This window comes from Thamnophis elegans, chromosome 3, assembly GCF_009769535.1.
Source record: "Thamnophis elegans isolate rThaEle1 chromosome 3, rThaEle1.pri, whole genome shotgun sequence".
In the NCBI taxonomy this organism is placed as follows: Eukaryota; Metazoa; Chordata; class Lepidosauria; order Squamata; family Colubridae; genus Thamnophis; species Thamnophis elegans.
In genome coordinates, this window is record NC_045543.1 from 111,125,852 (window position 1) to 111,152,558 (window position 26,707).

The following is a 26,707-nucleotide window of genomic DNA, read 5'->3' on the forward strand; positions in this document are numbered from 1 at the left end:
TTTGTTTTAAGTTTTAACTGAACTTAAAAATTTAAGCCTGTTTATCAGTTCATGGTTGGAGCAGCTTATTAAGACTGACTAAATAAATAAGCAACCTTCTTTCTCCTGGAAACTTCTATTTAATAAGAATGGCATCTTAATTTTCTCTTTCTCTTCCCTCCTACATCATATATATTCTTGCCCTCAGAATAAATCATAATCCACTAGTAATACACAATAATTTACAAAAGAATAAAAGCTATGGAAAGGGAAGGGGTAATAATAATTTCTATTTGTTATATTCTAAATGCGCCTCTCCCTCAAAACCATGTTGATTTAAAGGTCTGAATTGGCAGCTTGCCATCTGGCATGAGGACTGACAGAACAGTGGGGGTTTATTACCTACTTATACAATGCAACAAGTCATCATTATTATTATTCCCATTTCACAGATAAGGAACATGGGAGTGGGGTATCTAAGAGGAAGAGGTTACCAAAGACCAGTTCACAAGCTTAAAAACAGATTATATAAATATAATAAACCATCCTGAACCTAAACTGCTGGTTTGGGTTTATTCCTAAATCCGGGTCTGTGCATGTAACAAGAACTATTTTTCTTGTACAGATTTTGCAGATCTGCAGGTTTAAGACAGGATTGATGTAATGGTATGGAATGACATTGGGAGATAGAAGAAAGGAGTCACAGTTTAGACAATGGTTAGACAAGCAGCGGATGAATCAACAGAAGAAATGGGAGCATGGCAAAAATCTCAGACAGGACTCTCTCTAGTTTATTAGACTGTAAAGTGGGGGAGATGTACTTTAAGATTTGCATAATTCTGTTAATTTAGATTTATAACAACTTTTGGGTAAACTTCTTGTCTGGACTAACTTGCAAGGTTGACACCTTATCACTAGAAGTTTATATATAAAGATGCACCAAAATTCACCTTGAAATGGGCAGTAGTACAGAACAACATAAATCAAAGGGTCTTTCATTTGATTTCTTTCTAGCCCTCTACATCCTGTTGAATTTCTTTTTCAAAACCATCATCACACTTCCCTACAAGTTGCATTATTGATTAAATTCTGGGTACTATTTAAGGTGTTGGTTGTTCCCTTTGAAGCCTTGCATGACTTAGGACTTTAGCATCTTCAAGAATCCCTCTAATATCTACCTACGCAATCAAATCTAGGAGAAGTCTTTCTGGATTCCTATATTAAGAGGATGGAGGGGCAACATTTCTCCATTGTTGCTTCTCTTCTTTGGAACAGCATACTCTTCAGATTAAATTTGGATCAATCCTATTGGGGTTGAGAAAAAAACTGCTAGGACCTAGTTATCCAAGAGGCTTTGATAGAATGATGTGACTTGACCCCTTCTTCTTGGAGTCAATTAGAATTTCTTTTTGTTGAAACTTATTTTAGATAGCAAAACTGTTATTTTGAATAAATCTCCAGGTGACATTAACAACCTGCTAAAAGAATGCAAATGACCAGCTGTCTGCAAGGAGTATAAATCCTTCTATTCCCCACCATCAAGTCGGAGGTAAAGAAGCTTTACCTTTGAAGCAAAACATCTTCAAAGAAAAACCAGAAAGTCCAGTTGCCTCTTGAAAAAGCACTTTTGGAACAATCATCACCTGGATGACTAAGAATCTCCATAGACATCAAGCCTCAACTGCTCTGGTAGCTTGGTACCAGAGCAGTTTAATTCTTTTGTTAGGCTTTTTATTTTTAACGTTACCTTGAGTTCTTGGTTTGGACTGTTGCAGTTCCAAAGAATCTATTTTTGTTTTGAACCCTTGCCCCTGAATGGATAGGAGGAAATAAAATCATTTTTGACATCTACGTCTTTGGAGAATCCAGTGTTTGCTTTCCATAATTCATAACTCATTAGTCAGCCCCCCAACTGTCTGTCTACAAGGATCTCTGCCACAAGGATACCCTATCAAAAGGCAGCATTTTTGGTTTCAAACTCCCCCCATCCAAAACTAAAATACAAAATGTGAAATACTTTTAAACTTGGAGAATAGACAGTGATTAGTGTCAAATTCTTTTTATTTACATGTTAAATATTCATTTCATGCACTTTAACCATAATATTAATAGCAGTGACATAAACTGTCAGCTTGTTAAAATGAAGCATTTAAGATATAAAATGAACCTCTAGCCCCAATTATAGGTTCACCAAGAGGAAAAAAAACGTAATGATGAGGGTTTATAAAAAAAATGTTTTGACTATGAAAGGAATTAAAGTTTTCTTCAAAGCATAACAATGAAAGCTCTGTACTATGCTTTGAAATTGTACGGACATGGATAGGTAAAAGCTCCATTACTAAACTGGTGAAAGCTGAGGAATTATAATTTTATTATCTGAAGTTTGTACTCATTAGTTTCTTCTGCCTCAAAAGATTCACTTTTAAATGCCTAGCAGGAACCAACTATATCAACAAGATAAATATTTTTTACTTTGTGTATCTGCAAGTGGGAAAGCATTGACAATCAAAACTTGTTCAAATATTACATGTTCATTATATAACAATTATTTTTGCTATATTTTCCTGGAATTTTGGATTTATTATCCAGAGTTTAGTTTATCCTATATCATCTCTGGTTACTTAATTTATGTTTCAAATAAAGATTAATAAGTTTTTTGCAATTTTATTTTGCAGGCTTGCTTATAGACTGAAACATGTTTGGCATTTTGCTAATAGATTGCAGTAGTCAGAATACCTTCATTATTTGATTTTTAGCTCTTTAAGTTGATAATTAGAAAATTGAAAATATTTTCTCACATTGAAAAGAAAGTGACTAGCGAACAGTAACATTGTTGTAAATAATTTGGGGGAAAATGCAATGCATTTTATTTATTTACGCGGTTTGAATGTCATCCTAAACCATAAGATTTCTTCATATTCTAAACTATTATTAAAATTATTTATCTTGACTTTTAACTGGCCCAAACTTTAGTGAACATAGTTGGGTAACAGTAGAATAACAAAAATATACATTATTTTAAAATCTATATTTTTAATTCTGCTGCCCCTTGTTTTTATTTAATGAATTTAAGTCCCACTTTTCCTCTAAAACAGTGGTTCTCAAACATTTTGGCATTTGACCCCTTTTCATTCTTAAAAATTATTGAGGAACCCGAAGAATCTTGTTTCTGTTTGTTGTTCTATAAATATGTACTGCATTAGAAATTAAAAATAAGAAATTTTAAAATATTTATTTATTTGAATTTGCAGACACCCTGAAAATATATTGGGTTCACAGACTACATTAAGAAACACAGCTCTAAAATATTATTAAAATGAAAATAATAATAATGAATATATAACTGAAACCCTCAAGTAATATTAAAAAATACACCTGTAAGGAATAACAAAACCCAAAACTTACATCAAAAGAAAATCATTTTAGCTAAGACTGTGGCATGTTAACAGTATATGATGCTATTGCCATTAAGAATATAAAGCCACTTAGATAATATCTAATGTGAATTATCAACAAAGAGTTGTAGCGTTCAATTATGTCTCAATTTTGCTGCAATTTTGAATGTTTAGCATTCAATTTTACCTATTCCAAATTGATCATATTTCACTAAATAGCTCTATCTACTATATTTGTTTTTGGTAATACATTAGCTGCATTACATTTGGACAACTGAGCTACATAGAAAGCACTAATTTTGGAAAGCATCAGCAAGCAATCCTGCAAAATACCACACCAAAAATCCATTGAAATCTATGATCTATTATTTCAGTAATTCAAAATCTGGATGAAGTCTTTTTCTTCAGACCCACTTCGAGAGATCTAAATTCTTAGGACTTTGCTATTAGGGTGTCTGACTATCATTTACATTCAGAAGAAGCTGTTTTGAAGGTACTTTAACTCGTAAGACGCTTGCCTTATTAATTATCCAGATTAGTTTCGGTCTTTATCGATTGGTTCTATACAGATTTCTTCTGCCTTTATTCATGCCTTCTCTTCTTTAAAATATCCTTTAAAAACTTGCTGTATGATTCACACTAAGTTTTTTATGTTTTAGGTATATATTATTCAGCAGTAGTGGTAAGACATATAATATAATGTTAATAAATAATGTGTTAAGATCCTTGAGAGGATATCTTTGATTGGAAGATCCAGTAGATTTTTAAATGTACTAGGTAACATGATATACCTATTTTCCCCTATTTCTGAGTCCATGTATGCAATGCCGGATTTAGATGAAAAGAGGCCCTAGGCTATTCCACTTATGAGGCCCTTTCACCTCCCATTTTTAAGTTTGTAAATTGCATGAGAGACAATAAAATACATCATTACTGTGACATATATCAATATATATCAATATATATAGCTGGCCTCCCGACGGGGGGCGGCTCTGCTCTGCGGCAAAGGCAGCGAGGCCAGCCGCCTGCCCTGCTGCGCTCAGCTGCCCGGCTCGGCCCCCTCGCCCTCACCTGCCTGGCCGCTGGTGGGCTCCGCGTCGACGGGGCGGCTACTGGGAGCGTCTGCGCGTCTCACCTGACCGCTGGTGCCGGGAACGTGGGCGGGCTCCCCAACTGCTGCGGTGCTGGAACGATCTTAACCAATACATTTTTATGTTTGTTTATTAGTCATATGCGTAGAATTTCTCCTTATTTTCGGTTCAGTGTTTTAGTGTTCACTGTTTTTAGAATAGTGTAATTTTAATTTTGCTAACAATTTGAATGTAGGCCCATCTTGATCTTGAGGCCCTAGGCTGAAGCCTAGTTAGCCTATAGGAAAATAGGAGAACCCAATGCGCATGGGCGAGAAAGATGGCTGCCGGGTTTGCCGCTCGGCTTCTGTACTGAAACAAAATCTTGTAGAGAGGAGGAATTTGGCATTTTGGAGCTGGCCCAAGGGAGGTGAGGCTGTCTGAACGCCTAGCGGTCCTGGAGCTGGCAGCGGATCGGAAAATTCGACCTCTCCGAGCTGCCAGCTCGGAAAGACGCCGAGCCCCGAAAAAACGCCGAGAGACGTCGTTATTGCTGGCCGCCGACATTGCTGGCCGCGGACGCCGCCTAACGCCGCCTAACATCGCGGCTTGAACGGAAAAAACCTGCGGAGATGGCAGAGACTGAACAACCAAAAGAAAAGCTGGTGAGAGGGGAAATTGGCCCCTAGGACCGAGTCGAGGGAGTTGGGAAGCGACACGGACGCCGAGAGACGTCGTTTATTGCTGGCCGCCGACATTGCTGGCTGCGGATGCTGCCTAAAGCCGCCTAACATCGCGGCTTGAACGGAAAAAAAAACCTGCGGAGACTGCGGAGACTGAAAAAACAAAAGGAGAGCTGGTGAGAGGGGAAATTGGCCCCTGGGACCGAGTCGAGGGAGTGGGGAAGCGATACGGACGTCCTGTGACTTAGAGCTGGCAGCGGATCGGTAAAACTTCAATTCTCCGAGCTGCCAGCCCCGAAGGACACCGACATTGCTGGCTATTAACATCACTAACATTATTGGTTACAGACATCGCCCACCTTTGGATTTTGACTTTCTGATGCGTTGGGGCCCTTAAGAACGCTGGGCTCGACCATTGAATGGAACGCCCCCCCCTCCTCTTCCATCGGAGACAAGTTTTCTTTCCTCCCTCTTTCGATTCTTGGAAATGACACTAAGAGAGGTTATTGGAATGAACCCACCCATCAGGCTTTTTCCATCATGGTTAACTTCCCGGCTCTCACTGCTGCAGTTGACATTCGAACTCACTCTATCTCCCAGCCCCTCCCCTCCTTGGACTATATTGAACTCTTCAGAAGAGCCCCCCTCAAGGTGTGGCCCTCCCCTAGGAGAGGGCGGAAGACACCTTTGGACTTACATAAGCCTAGTACGGACTTTGTGAGCCTGCGCAATTTTTAATTTGGTATGTTGAGTGCATGGGATTGTCTGTGATAGTGTGAATGACCTCACTTTTACTATTATTATTGCTGTAATTTGTGTTTTTAATTACTGCGTGAGGACTGTTTGAGTGAGTGCCTGGGTATGACTGATTCGGAGGACCTGCCGGGGTATGCGGGGGTCACCGGGGTGGTTGGGGGGACTACGGCCACGGGAGAGGGTCGGAGCATTGCGGTCATAACAGGGAGAGGCAGATATGGCGGGGACTTTAGGGCTGGCCATTACTGGGGAAGGAGGGCTCGCTACATCACAGAGATCCCTCCTTCTGGCCCTATGAGTCCCACTCCAAGGTCAGATGGCGCGAGTAATCGGGACCCTGGTCTCAGGCTGCTGTCGCTAAATGCCAGGTCTGTTGTTCACAAGGCTCCCCTCGTCCGGGACTTAATTTTAGACGAGAGGGCAGACCTGGCATGTATTACTGAGACATGGCTGGGCACAGAGGGAGGAGTCCAACTCGTAGAGATGTGCCCAGATGGATTTCAGGGGCTTCATCAGCCGAGAGCCCAGGGAAGGGGTGGCGGTGTGGCTATTGTTGTCCGGGAGTCTTTAGCACCTCGTAGGATCCCTGCTCCGGAGCTTGTTGGGTGTGAGTCCCTACTGGTGAAGTTGGACCTCAAGGGTCAAGTAGGTCTGCTGCTAACGTACCTGCCTCCCAACTGCGTTGCAGCAGCCCTCCCCTCGCTCCTCAAGTCGGTAGCCGAGCTAGCAATTGAGTTCCCTAGGCTCATGGTTCTGGGGGACTTCAATTTGCCTTCGCTCGGTGAACACTCTGATGGAGCGCAGGAGTTCTTGGCCTCCATGACAGCCATGGGCTTGACCCAGGTAATTCGAGGCCCAACCCACTCAGCGGGTCACATACTCGACCTCGTATTCCTCTCGGAGCAGTGGACTTGTGATCTTGGTCTGAGGGGTAATGAGATCATACCCCTGTCGTGGTCAGACCACTGCCTACTGAGGCTAGACTTCCGGAGGCCAAACCCCCACCGTAGGGAGGAGGAACCGACCAGGTGGTTCCGCCCCAAGCGACTTATGGACCCCTTGAGGTTCCAGACGGAGCTTGGGGTTATTCCTGATACTCTCGCCCACAGTTCGGCGGAGACTCTGGTTGCTGCCTGGCACTCGGCAGCATCAGAGTCTCTTGACAGGATTGCGCCACTACGGCCCCTCCGGGTCGGCGGATCCCGGAGGCCTCCTTGGTTCACCGAGGAGCTCCGGGAGATGAAGCGCCGGAGGAGACGCCTAGAGCACTTGTGGAGGTCCGATAGGTCCGAATCGAACCGAGCACTTTTGACAGCATGCACCAAGGAATATATCAGGGCATTAAGGACAACTAAAAGAACACATATTGCCACCTTGGTTGCGTCCGCCGAGTCCCGCCCAGCCGCCCTGTTTAGGATAACCCGCTCCCTCCTAAATAGGAGGGAGGCAGGGGACCCCTTACAGGGTAAGGCTGAGGAGTATGTCCAGTTCTTGGCGGACAAAGTTGCTTGGTTTCGGTCGGACTTGGACTCCACCCCTGCAGATCCAGCCGAGACACAGGGGGATAACTTGGCAGACCATCTCTGGGTTGAGTTTCAGGATGTTGCCTCTGGGGATGTGGACAAGGCTATGCGAGCTGTGAGTGCCTTCACCTGTATACTGGACCCGTGTCCCTCCTGGCTGGTTGCCAACAGCAGTGAGGTGACACGAGGCTGGATCCATGCGGTTGTTACCGCCTCCCTTCGGGAGGGGCACTTCCCCGCCGCACTTAAAGCGGCGGTGGTGAGACCCCTCCTGAAGAAACCATCCTTGGATCCAGCCGTTCTTAATAACTACCGTCCAGTCTCCAACCTTCCCTTCGTTGGGAAGGTTGTTGAGAAGGTGGTGGCCTTCCAGCTTCAGCGTACCTTGGAAGAAGCTAGTTACCTTGACCCCTTCCAGTCCGGCTTCAGGCCCGGTTACAGCACAGAAACCGCTTTGGTCGCATTGACCGATGATCTCTGGAGAGCCAGAGATGGAGGCCATGCGTCCATCCTGGTTCTCCTTGACCTCTCAGCGGCTTTCGATACCATCGACCATGGTATCCTTCTGCGACGACTGCGGGAGGTGGGAGTGGGAGGCACTGTTTTGCAGTGGTTCTCCTCCTACCTCTCGGACAGGTCGCAGTCGGTGTTGGTGGGGGGGCAGAGATCGTCCCCGAGGCCCCTTACTTATGGGGTGCCGCAGGGCTCGGTCTTATCCCCCCTACTATTTAATATATACATGAAACCGCTGGGCGAGATCATTCGGAGGCACGGGATAAAATACCATCAATACGCGGACGACACACAGTTGTATCTGTCCGCCCCGTGCCAACTCAATGAAGCGGTGGACGTGATGAACCGGGGTCTTGAGGCCGTTAAGAACTGGATGAGAGCTAACAAACTGGTACTCAACCCAGACAAGACCGAGTGGCTGTTGTGTTTCCCTCCCAACAATTTGGCCAGCGTTCCATCACTCAGGCTGGGGGGTCAAAATTTACACCCCTCAGATAGGGTCCGCAACTTGGGAGTCCTCCTGGACCCACAGCTGACTTTTGACCATCATTTGTCAGCTGTGACCAGGGGGGCATTTGCCCAGGTTCGCCTGGTACGCCAGTTGCGGCCCTACCTGAATCAGGAGGCCCTCACAACAGTCACTCGAGCCCTTGTGATCTCTAGGCTGGAATACTGCAATGTGCTCTACATGGGGCTGCCCTTGAAGAGCGTCCGGCGACTTCAGCTAGTCCAGAATGCGGCCACGCGAGTGATCGTGGGCGCACCACGGTTCGCCCACATAACACCGATCCTCCGTGAGCTGCGCTGGCTACCTGTTGATCTCCGGGTGCGCTTCAAGGTGCTACTTACCATTCATAAAGCCCTCCATGGTAGTGGATCTGACTATTTGAGAGACCGCCTTCTGCCGATTACCTCCCTTCGTCCCATCAGATCGCATAGAGTAGGCCTCCTCCGAATTCCATCCGCCAGTCAGTGCCGACTGGCAACTACGCGGAGGAGAGCCTTCTCAGTAGCAGCTCCGACGCTTTGGAACGATCTCCCCGTGGAGATTCGTACCCTCACCACCGTCCAGACCTTCCGCACAGCCCTCAAGATCTGGCTATCCCGTCAGGCCTGGGGATAAGACCCTAATCTCGCCCCACCCGAAGGCTGAATGAATGTTGTGTTTTATTGTTTTATTTTATTATATTTCACATTTTCTTTTTGTGTTTTGTCTTGCACTCCCTTCCTACAAATTGTAAGCCGCCCTGAGTCCCCTCAGGGAAAAGGGCGGCCTATAAATGTCAAATAAATGAAATGAAATGAAAATGAAAATCCGGCCCTGCATGCCTACTTCTGGAGTTTATTTCAGTAGCATTATATATCGAGATTATATAAAATTATTTCATTTAGGGATTGAACATGTTTTAATTTAAAGTTTTCTAAAGCCAATTACAATTCTAATATGATTTGCAACCTCAAGGGAAATTGAGGAAATATAAAGAAAATAAGGAAACATAATAATCTGAGAAATATTCAGTAGTTCAGTGATGTTTCCAGATGCAGCTACATTTTGCAGTTAATTAACTAAATTATTTTCCCCTTAAAGATCAGATTACTTGGCATGTACAGACAGAGAGGAATCTATGATAAGTTTGAAATAATTAGAATGATATGAAGAAAGAAGATAGTATATTCTAAATATGGAGCTACATTTCTCTCTCTTTGACAAAAACATAAATACTTATTTTAAATAAAGGTAGGAGAAATTAACCAATTTGCTTAATTATAACAAATGAAATAGCACTACAAGAACTATACATCTCTGTGCTGTTTCCAATAAAATATTTAACTGAGTTTATATACATTCTCAAGTTTTGAAGAAAGAAGTGTTTCACGACTGCAACAACTCTTTGCTGTTTTCAGTTGTATCACAAAAAGGGTATCTGATTTTCTTTATAGCGGTAGTTATAAATATGATCTCATTCATAGCCTCAAATGCTGTTGCCCCAAATTCTACTGTGTTTACACAGCAACTTCAACCAGCTTTTCTAGTTTCCTACATGATAAACAGCTTGTACAAATTCAACTGCTAGAATGTTTTGTTGAACAGCCTCCCGCTCAGTCAAGTGAGAAAAGTCCTATGTACAGTCACACTAAATTTGTTCACCCAAGAGTTTCCATGCAGTCTTTTATCTTTTGCCTATGCACTCCAAGGAAAGTAATTTGTTTATACAGTGCAGGTAATTCTATTCTTTGCCAGGCATCTTAAGTTAAATGGTCAATCTTTTTCAGGCCCGAGGGAAAGCTCAGCAGAACAGATTGAGTTGACAAGTCAAAGGTCAATCTTTAGGGGCCCATGTTCTGATTCAAGTATGGATTCTCATTTAAGAGAAAATCTTTTGCTTTGCTGTTAGCCTTCATAGTTGCCTATTTAGTCTCAGATTAAGTTTTTTAATCCACTTCTGCTGACAAAGAAAATTTAAGGATACTGATTTTAACTATTTCTTTGTTTCCTTGCTACAAAAGAATACCTGTTATTTTCTGCAATCTATTTTTATTCAAAACAGAAGTGTATTGATTTTGCTAGCCAAGGATTCTAAAAGACAGTTAAAAAGCACCAAACTAATAGGAAGCATGTTTTGATTCTTTTAGGCCAATTTGCATTTATTGTTTCACTCTGAATAGATTTTTAAAAATGTTTCAAGTTCACCTGAAGGCTAAAGAGGAAGAATAGCAAATCCAAAAGAATCAATCTCTAGCATATGCTACATATGTGTATTTAAGGCAGCCTCATTTTTGCAGTATTTCAGAATAAATGCAATGGGGACACTATGACAATATAAAGTATGATAGTACTAAAAAGTATAGGATTTTCTGGAAAGTTTTCCAAACTGAAAAATATGGATGTCTGTTGAACATATTAGACCTTTGATGGAATAATTAAATGATATATAATATGTAAAAATAATTAATAATATGGCTTCAAGTTTACTTCCAAAACCTGAACTGGAACTTGCAGCCATGTGACTCTTTAAAGTGTTTTTCCTGGTATTGTATGGCAGCATTAAGGACAGCCACATGATCCGAGGAAAAAACATGGCTCATTTAAAAAGTTGCAGATGCTTTAAACTGTGCTTCATTCATAATTCACATATTTCAAATAACTTTTCCAAATTAATTCTGAGACCCTGTGTAGCTCTAAAGATTTTTTTTTAGCTCAGCTTTTGCTGATCTGTTTTCCCTCAAGATATTTTGGAACTACAGTCTATTTACTGCATTGTTGTTGATGGTCATGACAGTTTGAAACTATCGTCCCCAAACACCTCAAGGGGCCTAGATCAACAGAACTTGTGTAGTAATATTACACTGCTTTTCTCTGTGCTTAATTGATATTTCTGTCTGTTGCATAATAATAAATGTGTATTAAAAGAATCTATTGGAACCTAATTTGCTTTTATGAAGAATGGAAGTTGATGAATATCTAGTTTAATATTCAGATGATATCTCAGTAGTTAATCTTTAGAACTTTCTAAGCCATCCTGATGTATTAAGTGCTATTCACAGAAAAGTAGCTACCCGATAATTTTGATACCTGTAACCTTTAACTGGGCAAAATGATTCATCAAAGGGCAAAATCTTTTTAACCAAAGTACCTCAAATGGGCTAACTTATTGAATGCAGTCAAAATCCAAGACCCATGACTCCTATGGAATTGAAAGTTGGCCAATTTTATAAAACATTTTATGAGACATTAAATTATGAAACATCATAAAACACTTTATGACATAATTCAAAATGTCATAAGACATTTCCTGTGCTGAGGTCTGACTCTGCTATACAGTTCCACATGGCTTATTTTCAAGTCAGATACCTCTCTGAATGTATTCCAAAGTTGTCTAGTATTAGAATAAATCTGCTGTCACATTGATGAACATTATGTGTCCCTTTTGCATTTGTTCAGCTCCAACATATTTACCCTTCTTTTTATAACCCTCCTACACCACATTCTGCCTGCCACAATCTGAACTTAACTTTAAAAAATCCCTAAAGACTGGAAATGATAAAAAGCAGTATTTTTTTCATTTCTTTTGCTTGATTTTCATTCTTTACATATGTAAATAAATTTCAAGTGCCTTTGTAGTCTGTTCAAGATGTAGAGATACAGTGAGTGGATGGTCCCACCATTCAATTGTCCTATTCTTTCAGTCTTGTAGTAAAGCTATAAGGTCATAAGGTTAAAACACTTGCAGTACTACCAGCTGAGCAGCCTACTACTAGGGTGAGGTTATCATTTATAGTAATGGTTACTGATTGTTTCCACTATTTCACACAGGTTTTTTAATGGTGGCGTCCACCTGCTAAATTGTGCTCTTTGAGCAGATGAGGGTGGAACAAATTGAATGCAGCTACAACAGGGTTGCAAAAGGACAGAAAGGGAACCCTTGCGCTAAAAAATAGAGCTCTACTGTCCTTATACAAATTTGACCCACTACTGCAATAGCACCACTGTCGTCAGTTCTGGCACTGCACAGACCATCAGGGATGGGACACACCCATACCAGGCTGAAATGTCCAATTAGCACCTCTCTGATCCTATCCAGTACTGAGGTAATGAGTGATGAAGTGTCATGGATTTTATGAACCTTGAAATTGTCACTGATTTAAGGAAGGAAAGACTGTTTTAATACTGGGCCAGTCAATGATGGTTTAGTCTGACTCATGAACTCTGAAGGCAATGTCATGGAAACATAGCAGAAAAATAATGTTTTTAATACATGTGCTGCATTAGGTACAAATGGGGAAATGATCTTGTGTTCTGAAATAAATGAAATCACGTTTTGAGATAAAATAATTGATTTTTAATTGCAATAGCTCCCTAACTAATTTCACCATGATACTTTTATTTTTGGAGTATCAGAAAATAGATAAAATTAACCAACAAATAATACAGTATTTCATTGGAGATTTGCATTGTTAAGAGCTACTTCTACATAACAAATTTTGATTGCAAAATGGAGAAAGAAAGAAAAAACCCGACTTTTAATTGCTGAAAATACAACCAAATCAATCTGTGAATAAGTACCAGACATGACTTAAAATAATGAATAGAGTGCTTTTATTACTAATGTATACCAAACAGAAAGATTTAAATGTTATGGGAAAGAATGACAAAAAAGTAGGATAAAGTACTCTTTGCAAATCAAAGATCTGAGGATAATTTTGCTAAAGACATCTGTAACAGCCCAGTCTGAGCAACAATATATGTAAACAAAATAAACCAGCTTCCCAGAGGTACACTGCTTTGCCAAAGAAAGCAGAGTCAGGTAAAAGTTATAAACAGCTAAGAGACCCATAAACATCACACTCTAATTTGTTTTGAACACATGAGAGAGCACAATGATTTACAAAGAGTCTTGAAATTTTAAGTTACCCACACATTGAGGGTCTGTTTCAAATCTACTTAGGACCAAATGTCAGAGCCCTGACATTGCTTCAACATTATTTATAGGCTTAAGAATTAATGTGAGAGCAATTTCCCTTGCAAGCTGCTAGAGACTTCATTTATGTTTTTTTTACCCCTAAAAATAACTATGTTCTTGATAATTTCATTCATTGAAAGTCTTTAGTTGTTAGGAGAGACCTTGGGGTATCAATTCATGATTTCAAAAGGTAGTTCTTGACTTATGACCATTTGTTCAGTGACCATTCAAAGTCACAACATGCAGAATGAAGAGACTTACAACCCATACAGGAAGTTATGGCTGTTGCTGTAAACAAAACTCAGCTCTTGGCAGTCTGCCTGCACTAAAAACTGGGGGCGGGAGGGGGGTTGCTGCAACTCTCTCCACATGCCAATTTCTCCATCGTCTATGACCTTTTGGCCTCCTACCACCCTGTGCTCCACCAGCCCAGCTCATCTTTGCTTTCTTTTTGCTTCCACTGAAAGCCAGCACCAGACCAGTCCTGCAGCCAGGTCAAAGAACAAGATTGCAAAGGTGTGCTGGGATGGCAGAGTGCAGGGCAGCAGGGATCTTGGTGTGCAGGGTGGCAAGGGCAACTGGACTGGGCTGGGGTGACTGTGGCTTCCCACAGCCTTGCATGGTAAATAAAAGGGCAAAGATGGAGTGGGGGTGAGAGACAGAGGTGGGTTGCTCCCGATTCAGCCCGGATCGGGTGAACTGGTAGTAGTGGTGGCCGAAGGCTCCACCCACCCTCCCGGATGCTTCTACACATGCGCAGAAGTCTTGCACAAATGCCGTACTGGTATTTAAAAAATTGGCATCCCACCACTGGTGAGAGAGGCAAGTGAGAGAAGTTGGAGGCAGTCCCTTATCCTACTGAGGCTCACGGTTTAAAGGCACTGGGTGAGTCCTTGGCTATCGACCAGTAAAATTTGCTTAATAATGGCAACAGGATGCGATCACTAAGTGATGCAGTCCTGTGTTATCTTGCTTTATAACTACATTGCTTAGCAACTAAAATTCCAGTCCCTTGTGGATAGAGTACTTTTTATTTGTATAAAAATAAAGTCAGGTCCCTCTTCTCTCTTCTTGTATTTTCTTTTTCAAAATTTGCTGATTCCCCCCCCCCCCCACTTTTTCAAAAACATACAACACTAGAAAAAAAAACAGTTGAGATTTTTCATCAAATTTCTGAGCAGAGAAATGAGTGGATGATGTCTAAATTCCTCTGGAAGAAGGGAAATTCTCCAACGATTTCCAGTAGTCTACTACAGGACATAAGTCCTGTTACTGGGAAAGCCAAACTGAAGTTCTCTGGAGATTAAACTAAAAGGCAGAAGTTAGGGAAAGAGGATTTAACAATAAAAGTGTCCTTTTATCTGTCTCAAAATCAATGAAAAAATAATTGTTTCCCCTGATAATTAAAAAAAAATTAGGCAAATTGTTTCACCAAATTAAATATAAAGCTAAAAGGGAAAAAAGTCAATGAGTTCTCTGCCTGTCAAGAAAGCTATTTTTTTCTAATTCAGTTCTTTTTCACTACATGTCTATATTGAGTTTCCATTAATAATCATCAGTTCAAGGGTGCAGTCAGTCTTTAATTAAGTCCAGGACTGACTACATCAGTGTTGGAGAACCGTTTTGGCACCGAGTGCTGAAATGGGGGCATGCTTGTGTGCTGAGAACCAGAAGAGCAGCCGCCTGGAGCACATGCGCGCACCAGGAAGATGATCTTCCGGGTTCCAGCAAGCATTTATCATCTTTTCAGTGTTCTATCTCAATGCACAGCTTTTATTCCTGTACTTACTATTAGAAAAATCTGAATCTTAATATTTCAATTTTTAAAGCACTGAATGGAATTGTTGTACATGATTCCCTCCAAGATTAAAGATTTTAAAAATTGTATGCTTTCATATTAACTTACAATAAGGAACTTGACAGTTTGAATAAATTAAAATGGATGGTTCTAATGACATCAATGTAAGCAACTTGGTCTATCTTACTTGTCTCTGATGTTGTCAGTTGTATTAAATTTTCACTTTCTTCATCAGTGCTTCCTTCATAATTTTCTTTTCCAACTGTACTTTTTGAAGCAATTACTGTGTCCCTAGAAAAATAAAAAACTTTATCAAAATACACTAGTATTGTAGAACATATGGAGTTCATAAATAGATAAGAAAGGGACAAAAAGGAATGGTTTTAATTAATCTTACTTTATAATGGTGGGTAACATTTGCAATAGTAAATTCATTTAGAAACACATTTCTTGTTGCAATGATGGGGACTAAAACTTGACAAAAGAGATTTGTGTCATTCCCACCATTCTGACTTTCAAGAAACTATTGTACGTTTTCTTAGGTGTTCCATACAAAGTGATTGTAGAACCCTCCTTTTGTCCTCATTTGTTTTGATTCATATTGAATACTTCTTTTGAATACTGGCTCTTCAGATCAGTTGTATTATCATTCCTTCCTTCCTTCCTTCCTTCCTTCCTACCTACCTAGCTACCTACCAGTGGTGGATTTCCATTATTTTTACTATTCTATTTCTATTTCTGTTTAATGGATTTATAGGCCGCCCAATCCCGGAGGACTCCGGGCGGCTTACAAACAAAGGAAGTAATTAGAAAAACATAAAAGAAAACAATTTAAAACATCATCATGCACCCAATCTAGTCAGGGCTGGACCTCAGTAATGAGGTCAACAGGATTTAGGATTTTATTAGGATTTTATTAAACATTTATATGCCGCCCTTTTCCCTGAGGGGACTCAGGGCGGCTTACAACAATGGAGGGAAGGGAGTGCAAGACAAGACTTAAAAAGAAAAAAAAAACGTGAATAAAAGAAATTAACCATAAAAACACACCATTCACTCAACATTCGGGCGGGGTGAGAGTAATCCTATCCCCAGGCCTGACGGGATAGCCAGTTCTTGAGGGCTGTGCGGAAGGCCTGGACGGTGGTGAGGGTACGGATCTCCACGGGGAGGTTGTTCCATAGTGTCGGAGCTGCAACTGAGAAGGCTCTCCTCCGCGTAGTCGCCAGTCGGCACTGACTGGCGGATGGAATTCGGAGGAGGCCTACTCTGTGCGATCTGATGGGACGCAGGGAGGTAATTGGCAGGAGGCGGTCTCTCAGATAGCCAGATCCACTACCATGGAGCGCTTTATAGGTGGTAAGTAAAACCTTGAAGTGCACCCGACGATCAACAGGTAGCCAGCGCAGCTCACGGAGGATCGGTGTTATATGGGCGAACCGTGGTGCGCCCATGATCACTCGCGCGACCGCGTTCTGAACTAGCTGAAGTCGTCGGATGCTCTTCAAGGGCAGCCCCATGTAGAGCACATTGCAGTATTCCAGCCTAGAGATCACAAGGGCTCGAGTGACTGTTGTGAGAGCCTCCCGGTTCAGGTAGGGCCGCAACTGGCGCACCAGGCGAACCTGGGCAAATGCCCCCCTGGTCACAGCTGACAAGTGATGGTCGAAACTCAGCTGTGGGTCCAGGAGGACTCCCAAGTTGCGGACCCTGTCTGAGGGGTATAAATTTTGTCCCCCCAGCCTGATTGATGGAACGCTAGCCGAATTTTTGGGAGGAAAACACAACAGCCACTCGGTCTTTTCCGGGTTGAGCACCAGTTTGTTAGCTCTCATCCAGTCTTTAACAGCCTCAAGGCCCCGGTTCATCACGTCCACCGCTTCATTGAGTTGGCACGGGGCGGACAGATACAACTGCGTATCATCCGCATATTGGTGGTACTTAATCCCGTGCCTCCGAATGATCTCGCCCAGCGGTTTCATGTATATGTTAAATAGCAGGGGGGACAGAACCGAGCCCTGCGGCACCCCATAGGTTAGGGGCCTCGGGGACGATCTCTCCCTCCCCACCAACACCGACTGCGACCTGTCCGAGAGGTAGGAGGAGAACCACTGCAAAACAGTGCCTCCCACCCCCACCTCCCGCAGTCGTCGCAGAAGGATACCATGGTCGATGGTATCGAAAGCCGCTGAGAGGTCAAGGAGAACCAGGATGGACGCGTGGCCTCCATCTCTGGCTCTCCAGAGATCATCGGTCAATGCGACCAAAGCGGTTTCAGTGCTGTAACCGGGCCTGAAGCCAGACTGGAAGGGGTCAAGATAGTTAGCTTCCTCCAAGGTACGCTGAAGCTGTAAGGCCACCACCTTCTCAACAACCTTCCCCGCAAAGGGGAGGTTGGAGACTGGACGATAGTTATTAAGAACTGCTGGATCCAAAGACGGTTTCTTCAGGAGGGGCCTCACCACCGCCGCCTTAAGCGCGGTGGGGAGGTGTCCCTCCCGAAGAGAGGCGGTAACAACCGCCTGGATCCAGCCTCGTGTCACCTCTCTGCTGTTGGCAGTCAGCCAAGAGGGACACGGGTCCAGTATGCAGGTGGAGGAACTCACAGCTCGCATAGCCTTGTCCACATCCCCGGAGGCAACATCCTGGAACTCAACCCAGAGATGGTCTACCAAGTCCCAAGCCTGCCGGAATAGCCAGGTTTTAACGGCTTTTTGGAAGGCCATGAGAGTGGGTAAGGTCCGGATATCTGGGGGTAGTTCATTCCATAGGGTCGGAGCGGCCACAGAGAAGGCCCTCCTCCGGGGAGCTGCCAACCGGTTCTCTCGTGCGCACGTTCGTGTGTGACGCATCTGCGCATGCACAGAAGTGTCCGGGCGGGTGGGAAGAGCCTCCCGCCGCTGTCGCCATTACCAATTCATCCAATCCAGGCCCAACCAGGAGCAACCCACCTCTGCTACCTACCTACCTACCTACCTTACTTCCTTCCTACCTACTCATCTACCTACCTACCTACCCAGTTACCTAGCCTAGTTGTAAGTCAGAGTTGAAGGTAGGGAAAGAGCCTATAAATTAAATAAATAAGTGAAAGGAATAGAGAACACACACTTTATGAAGAGTGAACATTTCACTCTTTTTCTTTTTGAATTCATTATATTTCTACGTTCTATTTTCCTAATCTCCAGCTTCAATTTTCCAAAAATGCTTTAATAGCTGTTGTCACACTGCCAGTGTGAGACAGTCAAAGCCATAAAAGTCAATGTTAGTCCCATTTGTCTAAATGTTACCACTAATGTTGACAGATGCTGGTTGTCATTAAACTTTTAAAATCTTATCTATGACAACGTTGTATGTTTTCTTCCCAATTTATGGCACAGCAAAACTCCATATATAACATTTCTATAATATTAAATCAAACTTTGCAGTCATTCAGTGCCTTGGGGAAAAAGTAAGTATATGCTAAGCTTTTGGTGCATGCCAAATTTATTCTATCATGAAAGATTAACCAGTGAGATAAAGTATTTTCCAATAACTAAATTCTATAGAGATCATGCTAGGGTATCAGGAATCCCATTATATAAATTCTCACATTATATATTTAAATAGAAATAAAAGCAAAGCAAGGTAGTTATGTTAATCATAAAAATATCATATTAAAAATACCCCAAGATCACAAACATATGCAGGTTCCATAGAGCAAAAAATATGTATTGTTAGCAAAGTATGTATTGTAAATATTATCTCCAGAAATGTTTTTAATTATATACCATATATTAACATCATTGTATGTTGAAGTCAATGTAATAATAAAAATAAATATAAATATAAGAAATGAAGTGGTCTCCTGGTTAAATATATTGTTTATTTAAATGCCATTTATATATTTAAATTCAAAAAATTCATCCCAAGGCAAGACTTAACCAAAGTTGATCCATGGACATAATTTTATTTAAGTAAAGACATTCTTATGTCAGTAATTATGTGAATATTTTATTGGCAACAAATGGAAGTTTTGGCCATTGATTTTTTTCTAGTCTTTTAAAAAAGGCAATTATTTTACACACAACTATATAAAATCACAGCTGTCTTTTCTTGGTGTTGGCCTTTGTATTCATCAAATTCTTCCTGAGAATCTAAAATGTCATAATGTACTGGCAAAATATTTAAACACCATCTAAACATCTAAATATTTAAACATTTAAACATCTAAACAACATGGACTTTTGTAACTGACAGATATAAATTTTTCCAATGTGCACATTATCTAAGTACCTCCAAGATTTTTTGGTATAATGTGCAGTGCCATTTTTACAATTATGAATTAACATATTTTCAAGCAATCAGTCCTGTTCACTTTCTTCCAGAATTTTATTTTCTAGAGTTCAAGAAGGGAGAAAACTTCATTCTGAAACACAACATGAAAGAAAAGCCTAGCTGTACTCTACTAATGGAAAAGAAGAATCCTTCTAGACAGGCATTTCTTTTATAACAGAAGTGATGGTGCCATTTTCCATATACCCGCCTTCCAAAACCTCTTAAGGAAGCCATACACAATTTAGACAAGGCCACGTGCACTTTGGGCAAAAGGCAGCAGCGGCCTCAGGAAGAAGGTACGCCTCATGAGCAGTGGCAGGAGGAGGATAGCAAAACTCAGTTGGACGAGGCAAGCCCACCAGATCCACAGTGACAATGCCTGCAGGGTTAATGAGATCAGGGCAACTAAAGGAACAAAGGGGCACATAGGTAGATGGAGGAGCTTGCGGTCATTAAGTGCGGGCTGGTTGCCAAGTGCCTCAAATTTTAATCACGTGACTGCAGGGGTGCTGCAATGGCTGAAACTTCAAGGACCAGACATATCTACCACTTGTTCAGCACTGTCATAACTTCAAAAGGCCATTGAATGAATGGTTAAATTCACGAACTACCTGTATTTATTCCATTTATAGATCTGTATTGGCCTCTCAATTCCTTACAAATAGATGGGAAAGAAATGGAGGTAGTGACAGATTTTATTTTTCTGGGCTCTAAGATCATGGATGGGGACTGCAGCCAAGAAATTAAAAGACGCTTGCTCCTGGGGACGAAAGCTATGGCAAGTTTAGACAGCATACTAAAAAGCAGAGGCATAACCCTACCAACAAAAGTATGTACAGTCAAGGCTATGGTTTTCCCAGTTACAATGTACGACTGTGAAAGTTGGACCATAAGAAAGGCTGAGCACCAAAGAATTGAGGCCTTTGAACCATGGTGCTGGAGAAGACTCTTGCGAGTCCCTTGGACTGCAAGGAGATCAAACTGGTCAGTCCTAGAGGAGATCAACCCTGACTACTCTTTAGAAGGCCAGATCCTGAAAATGAAACTCAAATATTTTGGCCACCTAATGAGAAGGAAGGACTCACTGGAGAAGAGCCTAATGCTGGGAAAGATTGAGGTCAAAAGAAGAAGGGGACGACAGAGAATGAGGTGGCTGGATGGAGTCACCGCAGTAGTAGGCATAAGCTTAAATGGACTCCAGAGGATGGTAGAGGACAGGAAGGCCTGGAGGAATGTTGTCCATGGGTTCGCAATGGGTCAGACACGACTTCACAACTAACAACAACAATTAACCTCTGGGTGACTCTTATCGTATTCTTAAAAGATGGAGAGTACAGATGCAACTCCTACAAGGACATCTTAAATACTTTCAAAATGTTCTGATGAATGTTACATATAAACTTTGAATCACAATTTGGGCTTGGAAAATAGATTACAGCATGGTCCTAATATCATTAGCATTATAATACTATCATTACTGAAAGCTCTGCACATTTAGTAGTTCGATATTTTTTTGAATTATATATGAATACAAAGGAGCTTTATCCAAAAGCCATCTGTTTTCTTTCAACTGGAAACAAATATTTAAATCTTATTAAGAAAAATGGCCACTTTTAGGCCCCATTGTTAGTTTCAATGGCATCAACAGAAGCTGTAATATTTTTTAATGAATTTACAGGGAATAAACTTTATCTTCAATTAGTATGATCTAGCAGTCCCAGTCATCATACTAAATAGATCCTTTGCAAGAGAAAAGTTTGTAGATTTCATTTCTCATTAACTAATTATTTCATTTTTAAAAAAAAATGCAGTTTAATAAACGTAAACATGTTAAATAATTAAATAGAATGCTTCAAATATACACCACAATTAATGTATCATTGCCATTCATGAAAATGCTGAATTGCTAAAGTTCCTCTCTAGAGCTAAGTAATATATTACTGCATTTCAAGGACACCCAGGCTTTGAACTTTGAAGCCTGCACAAGATAGAGAACAGAGCTACATCTATTTCATGTATGATGTTTACTTAGTGGAAGGAAAGTAATAAATTATACCCTGCTTGTGCAGTTTCCGATACTGTTTCTTCGACTTCTTTTAAATGTTTCTGTAAACTTCTTATCTTTGCTTTCTTTTCATTGAGGACCAAGACAAATCGCTGATAAAGATCAGTTTCCAGTTCTTCTTTAGCTTCAACACATTTTTGTAATCTTAAAAATAAATGCCTCTGTTAATTGCATAATAAACAATAAGAATGTTTTTTTTTTAAGTAACAAAAAATACAGTGCTAACCTTTCTGAGAAGCTTAAATCAAGGTAATCAAGTACGACAGTAATGATGATAGTGAATATGCCTTGGTAAGCACACTTGGAATACACTTGGAATACTGCATTCAGTTTTGGTCACCACGATGTAGAAAAGATGTGGAGACTCTTGAAAAAGTGCAGAGAAGAGGAACAAAGATGATTAGGGGACTGGAGACTAAAACATATGAAGAACGGTTGCAAGAACTGGATATGTCTAGTTTAATAGAAAGAAGGACTAGGGGAGACATGATAGCAGTGTTCCAATATCTCAGGGGTTGCCACAAAGAAGAGGGAGTCAAACTATTTTCCAAGGCACCTGAGGGTAGAACAAGAAGCGATGGGTGGAAACTAATCAAGGAGAGAAGCAATTTAGAACTGAGGAGAAATTTCCTGACAGTTAGAACAATTAATCAGTGGAACAGCTTGCCTCCAGAAGTTGTGAATGCCCCAACACTGGAAGTCTTTAAGAAGATGTTGGATGCCATTTGTCTGAAACGGTATAGGGTTTCCTGCCTAGGCAGGGGGTTGGACTAGAAGACCTCCAAGGTCCCTTCCAAGTCTGCTATTGTATTGTATTGAATAGAAGCACAACTATACCAGGAAAATTATTTGATTATGATTTAATACAATGCAATAGCAGAGTTGAAAGGGGCATTCACAACTTTGGGAGGCAAGTTGTTCCACTGATTAATTTTTCTGTCAGGAAATTTCTCCTCAGTTCTAAGTTGCTTCTCTCCTTGATTAGTTTCCACCCATTGCTTCTTGAGAATAGTTTGACTCCCTCTTCTTTGTGGCAACCCCTGAGATATTGGAACACTGCTATCATGTCTCCCCTAGTCCTTCTTTTCATTAAACTAGACATACCCAGTTCCTGCAACCATTCTTCATATGTTTTAGTCTCCAGTCCCCTAATCATCTTTGTTGATCTTCCCTGCACTCTTTCTAGAGTCTCCACATCTTTTCTACATTGCGGTGACCAAAACTGAATGCAGTATTCCAAGTGTGGCCTTACCATAGCCTTATAACACTTCACATGATCTTGATTCTATCCCTCTATGTAGCCTAGAACTGTGTTGGCTTTTTTGGCAGCTGCTGCACACTGCTTGCTCATATTTAAATGGTTGTCCACTAGGACTCCAAGATCCTTTTCACAGTTACTACTGTTGAGCAAGGTACCACCTATACTGTACTTGTGCATTTCGTTTTTCTTGCCTAAATGTAGAACCTTACTCTTTTCACCACTGAATTTCATTTTATTAGATAGTGCCCAATGTTCAAGTTTGTCAAGATCCTTCTGTATCTTAAGCCTATCTTCTGGAGTGTTGGCTATTCCTGCCAGCTTGGTGTCATCTGCAAATTTTATGAGTTCCCCATTTATTCCCTCATCCAAATCATTGATGAAGATGTTGAAGAGTACTGGGCCTAAAACCAAGCTTTGGGGTACTCCACTGCATACTTCCCTCCATGTACATGCAGTTCCATTGAGGACTACATGTTGAGTGCGGTTGGTCAGCCAGTTACGAATTCATCTGGTGGTGATGCTGTCCAACCCACATTCTTCTACTTTAGTAGTAGGTTATGGTCTACCTTATCAAATGCCTTACTGAAGTCCAAATAAACTATATCGACGGCATTCCTCTGGTCCAGTAATTTTGTCAAAGAATGCAATTTGAATTTCATTATAGACACAAATATTATACATATTTATTGATTGCACATTTGGGAGAGATAATTATTTTAATAGAATAGGAAAGATACATGCTGAATTTTTAAAAACCTATATAATGGCTTATGAAAAATCTGAAAATATTCAGGCTCATACTCAATGCTGTCAATTTACTTGCAGAATGAATATTGCTAGAATGCATACTGCTAACATCCTGAAAGTAAAGCATCATCTTCTAGCATCTTATTTGTTGCAACAATCCCTCAGTGTCTCAGTGGGTTGATAGAAAGCATCCTGAGAGCTAGTTTGCCTGCCAGTAAATCAATTTGGGATTAAACCACCTGTGATAGCAGCTATTTGATAAATAGGTCATTTTGTTAGTACTGCCACATGTGTATCAGGACCATATGGACTCTTGTTCTGCTGTACAGTCTCATTAACTAGAAAATCAAAGTACTGCCAAACTTTTCAGAAGTGCAATCATTTGTCATGCTACTAAATGAGCACTAAAACCTTGTATCTGCATATAGTAATTGCAAGTTGTTACTGCTGTTGGGGATTTAGCCATTAAAATATCCATCCATAGTAGGAACTAAATATATCTATAATACGTGTGTGGTGAGTGTGGTGTGGTGTGGGGTGTGTGTGTGTGTGTGTATTATATTGCAATTCTACATGCTATAAGTAAATGCAATGTGCAATTGGAATACTGTCATATGATTTGGTACTTCAGTCTTCTAATTTAAAAGCACATTTCTTCTTGCACATTAAATGACTAAATCCATTTAAAACTTTTTATTTATATCAAATATATTTGAGTCCTCGTATACTAATCCATGTCAAAATGTTGGAAAACATAGCTTTTATAGCTTTATCTATTAAATAACTTCATAAATGACAAATAATCCTATGATGTGAATATTCAATAGCTAATAAATAATTCACCTAATTTAAATGCAAATGACTAGGTATCATTACTGCACAGATCAATTCAGTAACTTTTTCTAGAAACATTAGAGATACTAATCAACTACCTGCAGAACTCCTATACATAAATTAAATTTTAATTGGTTGGGGGAGTGGTAAGAAGGAACACCTTAGAAATGATAAAAATGCAAGCGAGTATCACTATATCAATAAATATCTCTGTGCAATATATCCTAGGAAGATTCAAAATTTTCAGTACTTAAACAGTGGGAAAATATACTTCTGTCTTTTCACTGGTGGATATAATCCAATAAAAGTCATATCCAACTGATTTAAATTAACTTTAAATCATCTTCATTAATCCCTGATTTAGTAAATAAGCATTATATTCACATAATAAAAAGTATGAGGGAATCAGAAGAAAGTAAAAAAACAAAACACTTGTGAATATTAATTTTCAACTTACTGTTCTTGTATGTCATCCAGATCGCTTAGAAGCCTTTCATTCTCTTTTTGTAGGTGATCATTTTTGACATGTAGTTCTTTTACACAGTCTAGGCAATGCGTAATCAACTCTCTAATGACTTCAGGTGAGTTTGTAACTTTTTGTAATATCAATGATCCAAGTCTAAACTAGGACAATAGAAAGTAAACATTATTTGAATATAAAAGACCCTGAAATTCATTTGTACCTTACAAGACAAAAGGGGGGTGGAAAGCACTGAATGTTTATCTGATTATTTCTCCTAATTACCTAATTTATCAGTACTGATTTTTCAACTTAGGTGAGGGGGAAAATTGTTAATGCACTTAGTCATTTTAAAAATATCTATGACTGACATTAAAATTGAAAGCTTTGTTGATGTCAGATGGAAAAGATGGATTCTTAGAATACAAGAAAATATAAGATTTATTTTCAACGAAAGATTAACTACACAAATAATCAGTCAGTCAACAAAATACAATTTCAATCTTTCTGCATGTTGTATTTTTGTGCTTCATTGCTAATAACTTCAATGTGTGTTTACAGACAATGTTTAAATTTCATTCATTTCATTCCAATTCTCATAATTTCCTCCCAACTTTCCATGGCTCCATGATTTAGGCATAATATTATCAAAACTAATTAGAAGACACATAAAAACACTTTAACAAAAAAGTGAAATCCATAAAGAAAACTATGATATGTCATTAAACAATAAGCAGTTACAATTTTATGTATACTTCACTAATGCAAATATTATTTAAATACTTACGTATTTCTAATACATTTACACAATGATCTTATTTTAACTTATTGTACCTTCTATGAATAAGTCCTATATTTCATTTTATTTGTCTATGCAAAGCCTACCTCTACAGGCAATCTGTTTATAAATAGCAAGTGCAATAAAGTCTTTAGTGGTGTACCATTGAGAAACTTGAAAAAATAAGTTAGAGATAGATTCTCATGAATAAAATCTATAGTGGGGGAAAAAAAGTATTTAGTCAGCCACCAATTGTGCAACTTCTCCCACTTAAAAAGACGAGAGAGGCCTGTAATTGGCATCATAGGTAGACCTCAACTATGAGAGACAAAATGAGAAAACAAATCCAGACAATCACATTGTCTGATTTGGAAATAATTTATTTGCAAATTATGGTGGAAAATAAGTATTTGGTCAATATCAAAAGTTCATCTCAATACTTTGCTATATATAGGTCAAACGTTTTCTGTAAGTCTTCACAAGTTTGGCACACACTGTTGCTGGTATGTTGGCCCATTCCTCCATGCAGATCTCCTCTAAAGCAGTGATGTTTTGGGGCTGTTGCTGGGCAACATGGACTTTCAACTCCCTCCAAAGGTTTTCTATGGGGTTGAGATCTGGAGACTGGCTAGGCCACTCCAGGGCCTTGAAATGCTTCTTACGAAGCCACTCCTTCGTTGCCCGGGTGGTGTGTTTGGGATCATTGTCATGCTGAAAGACCCACCCACGTTTCATCTTCAATGCCCTTGCTGATGGAAGGTTTGCACTCAAAATCTCACGATACATGGCCCCATTCATTCTTTCCTGTACACCGATCAGTCGTCCTGGTCCCTTTGCAGAGAAACAGCCCCAAAGCATGATGTTGCCACCCCCTTGCTTCACAGTAGGTATGGTGTTCTTTGGATGCAACTCAGCATTCTCTCTCCTCCAAATATGATGAGTTGTGTTTCTACCAAACAGTTCTACTTTGGTTTCATCTGATCCTCTTCTGGATCATCCAAATGGTCTCTAGCAAACTTCAGACGGGCCCGGACATGTACTGGCTTAAGCAGGGGGACACGTCTGGCAC

General features: G+C 40.4%; 1 protein-coding gene across 2 annotated transcripts in view; it reads right to left on the reverse strand.

The window, feature by feature from the left end:
- Positions 1 to 26,707, reverse strand: part of XRCC4 (X-ray repair cross complementing 4) — a 110,102-nt gene that overhangs the window by 40,134 nt on the left and 43,261 nt on the right. For both annotated transcript variants that reach the window (XM_032212482.1, XM_032212483.1), the window contains exons 4-6: positions 24,858 to 25,024; positions 21,550 to 21,702; positions 15,367 to 15,470 (exon numbers count right to left, since the gene is read on the reverse strand). In XM_032212482.1, coding sequence (XP_032068373.1) covers positions 15,367 to 15,470; positions 21,550 to 21,702; positions 24,858 to 25,024 — 424 coding nt within the window. The remainder of the gene's footprint in view (positions 1 to 15,366; positions 15,471 to 21,549; positions 21,703 to 24,857; positions 25,025 to 26,707) is intronic.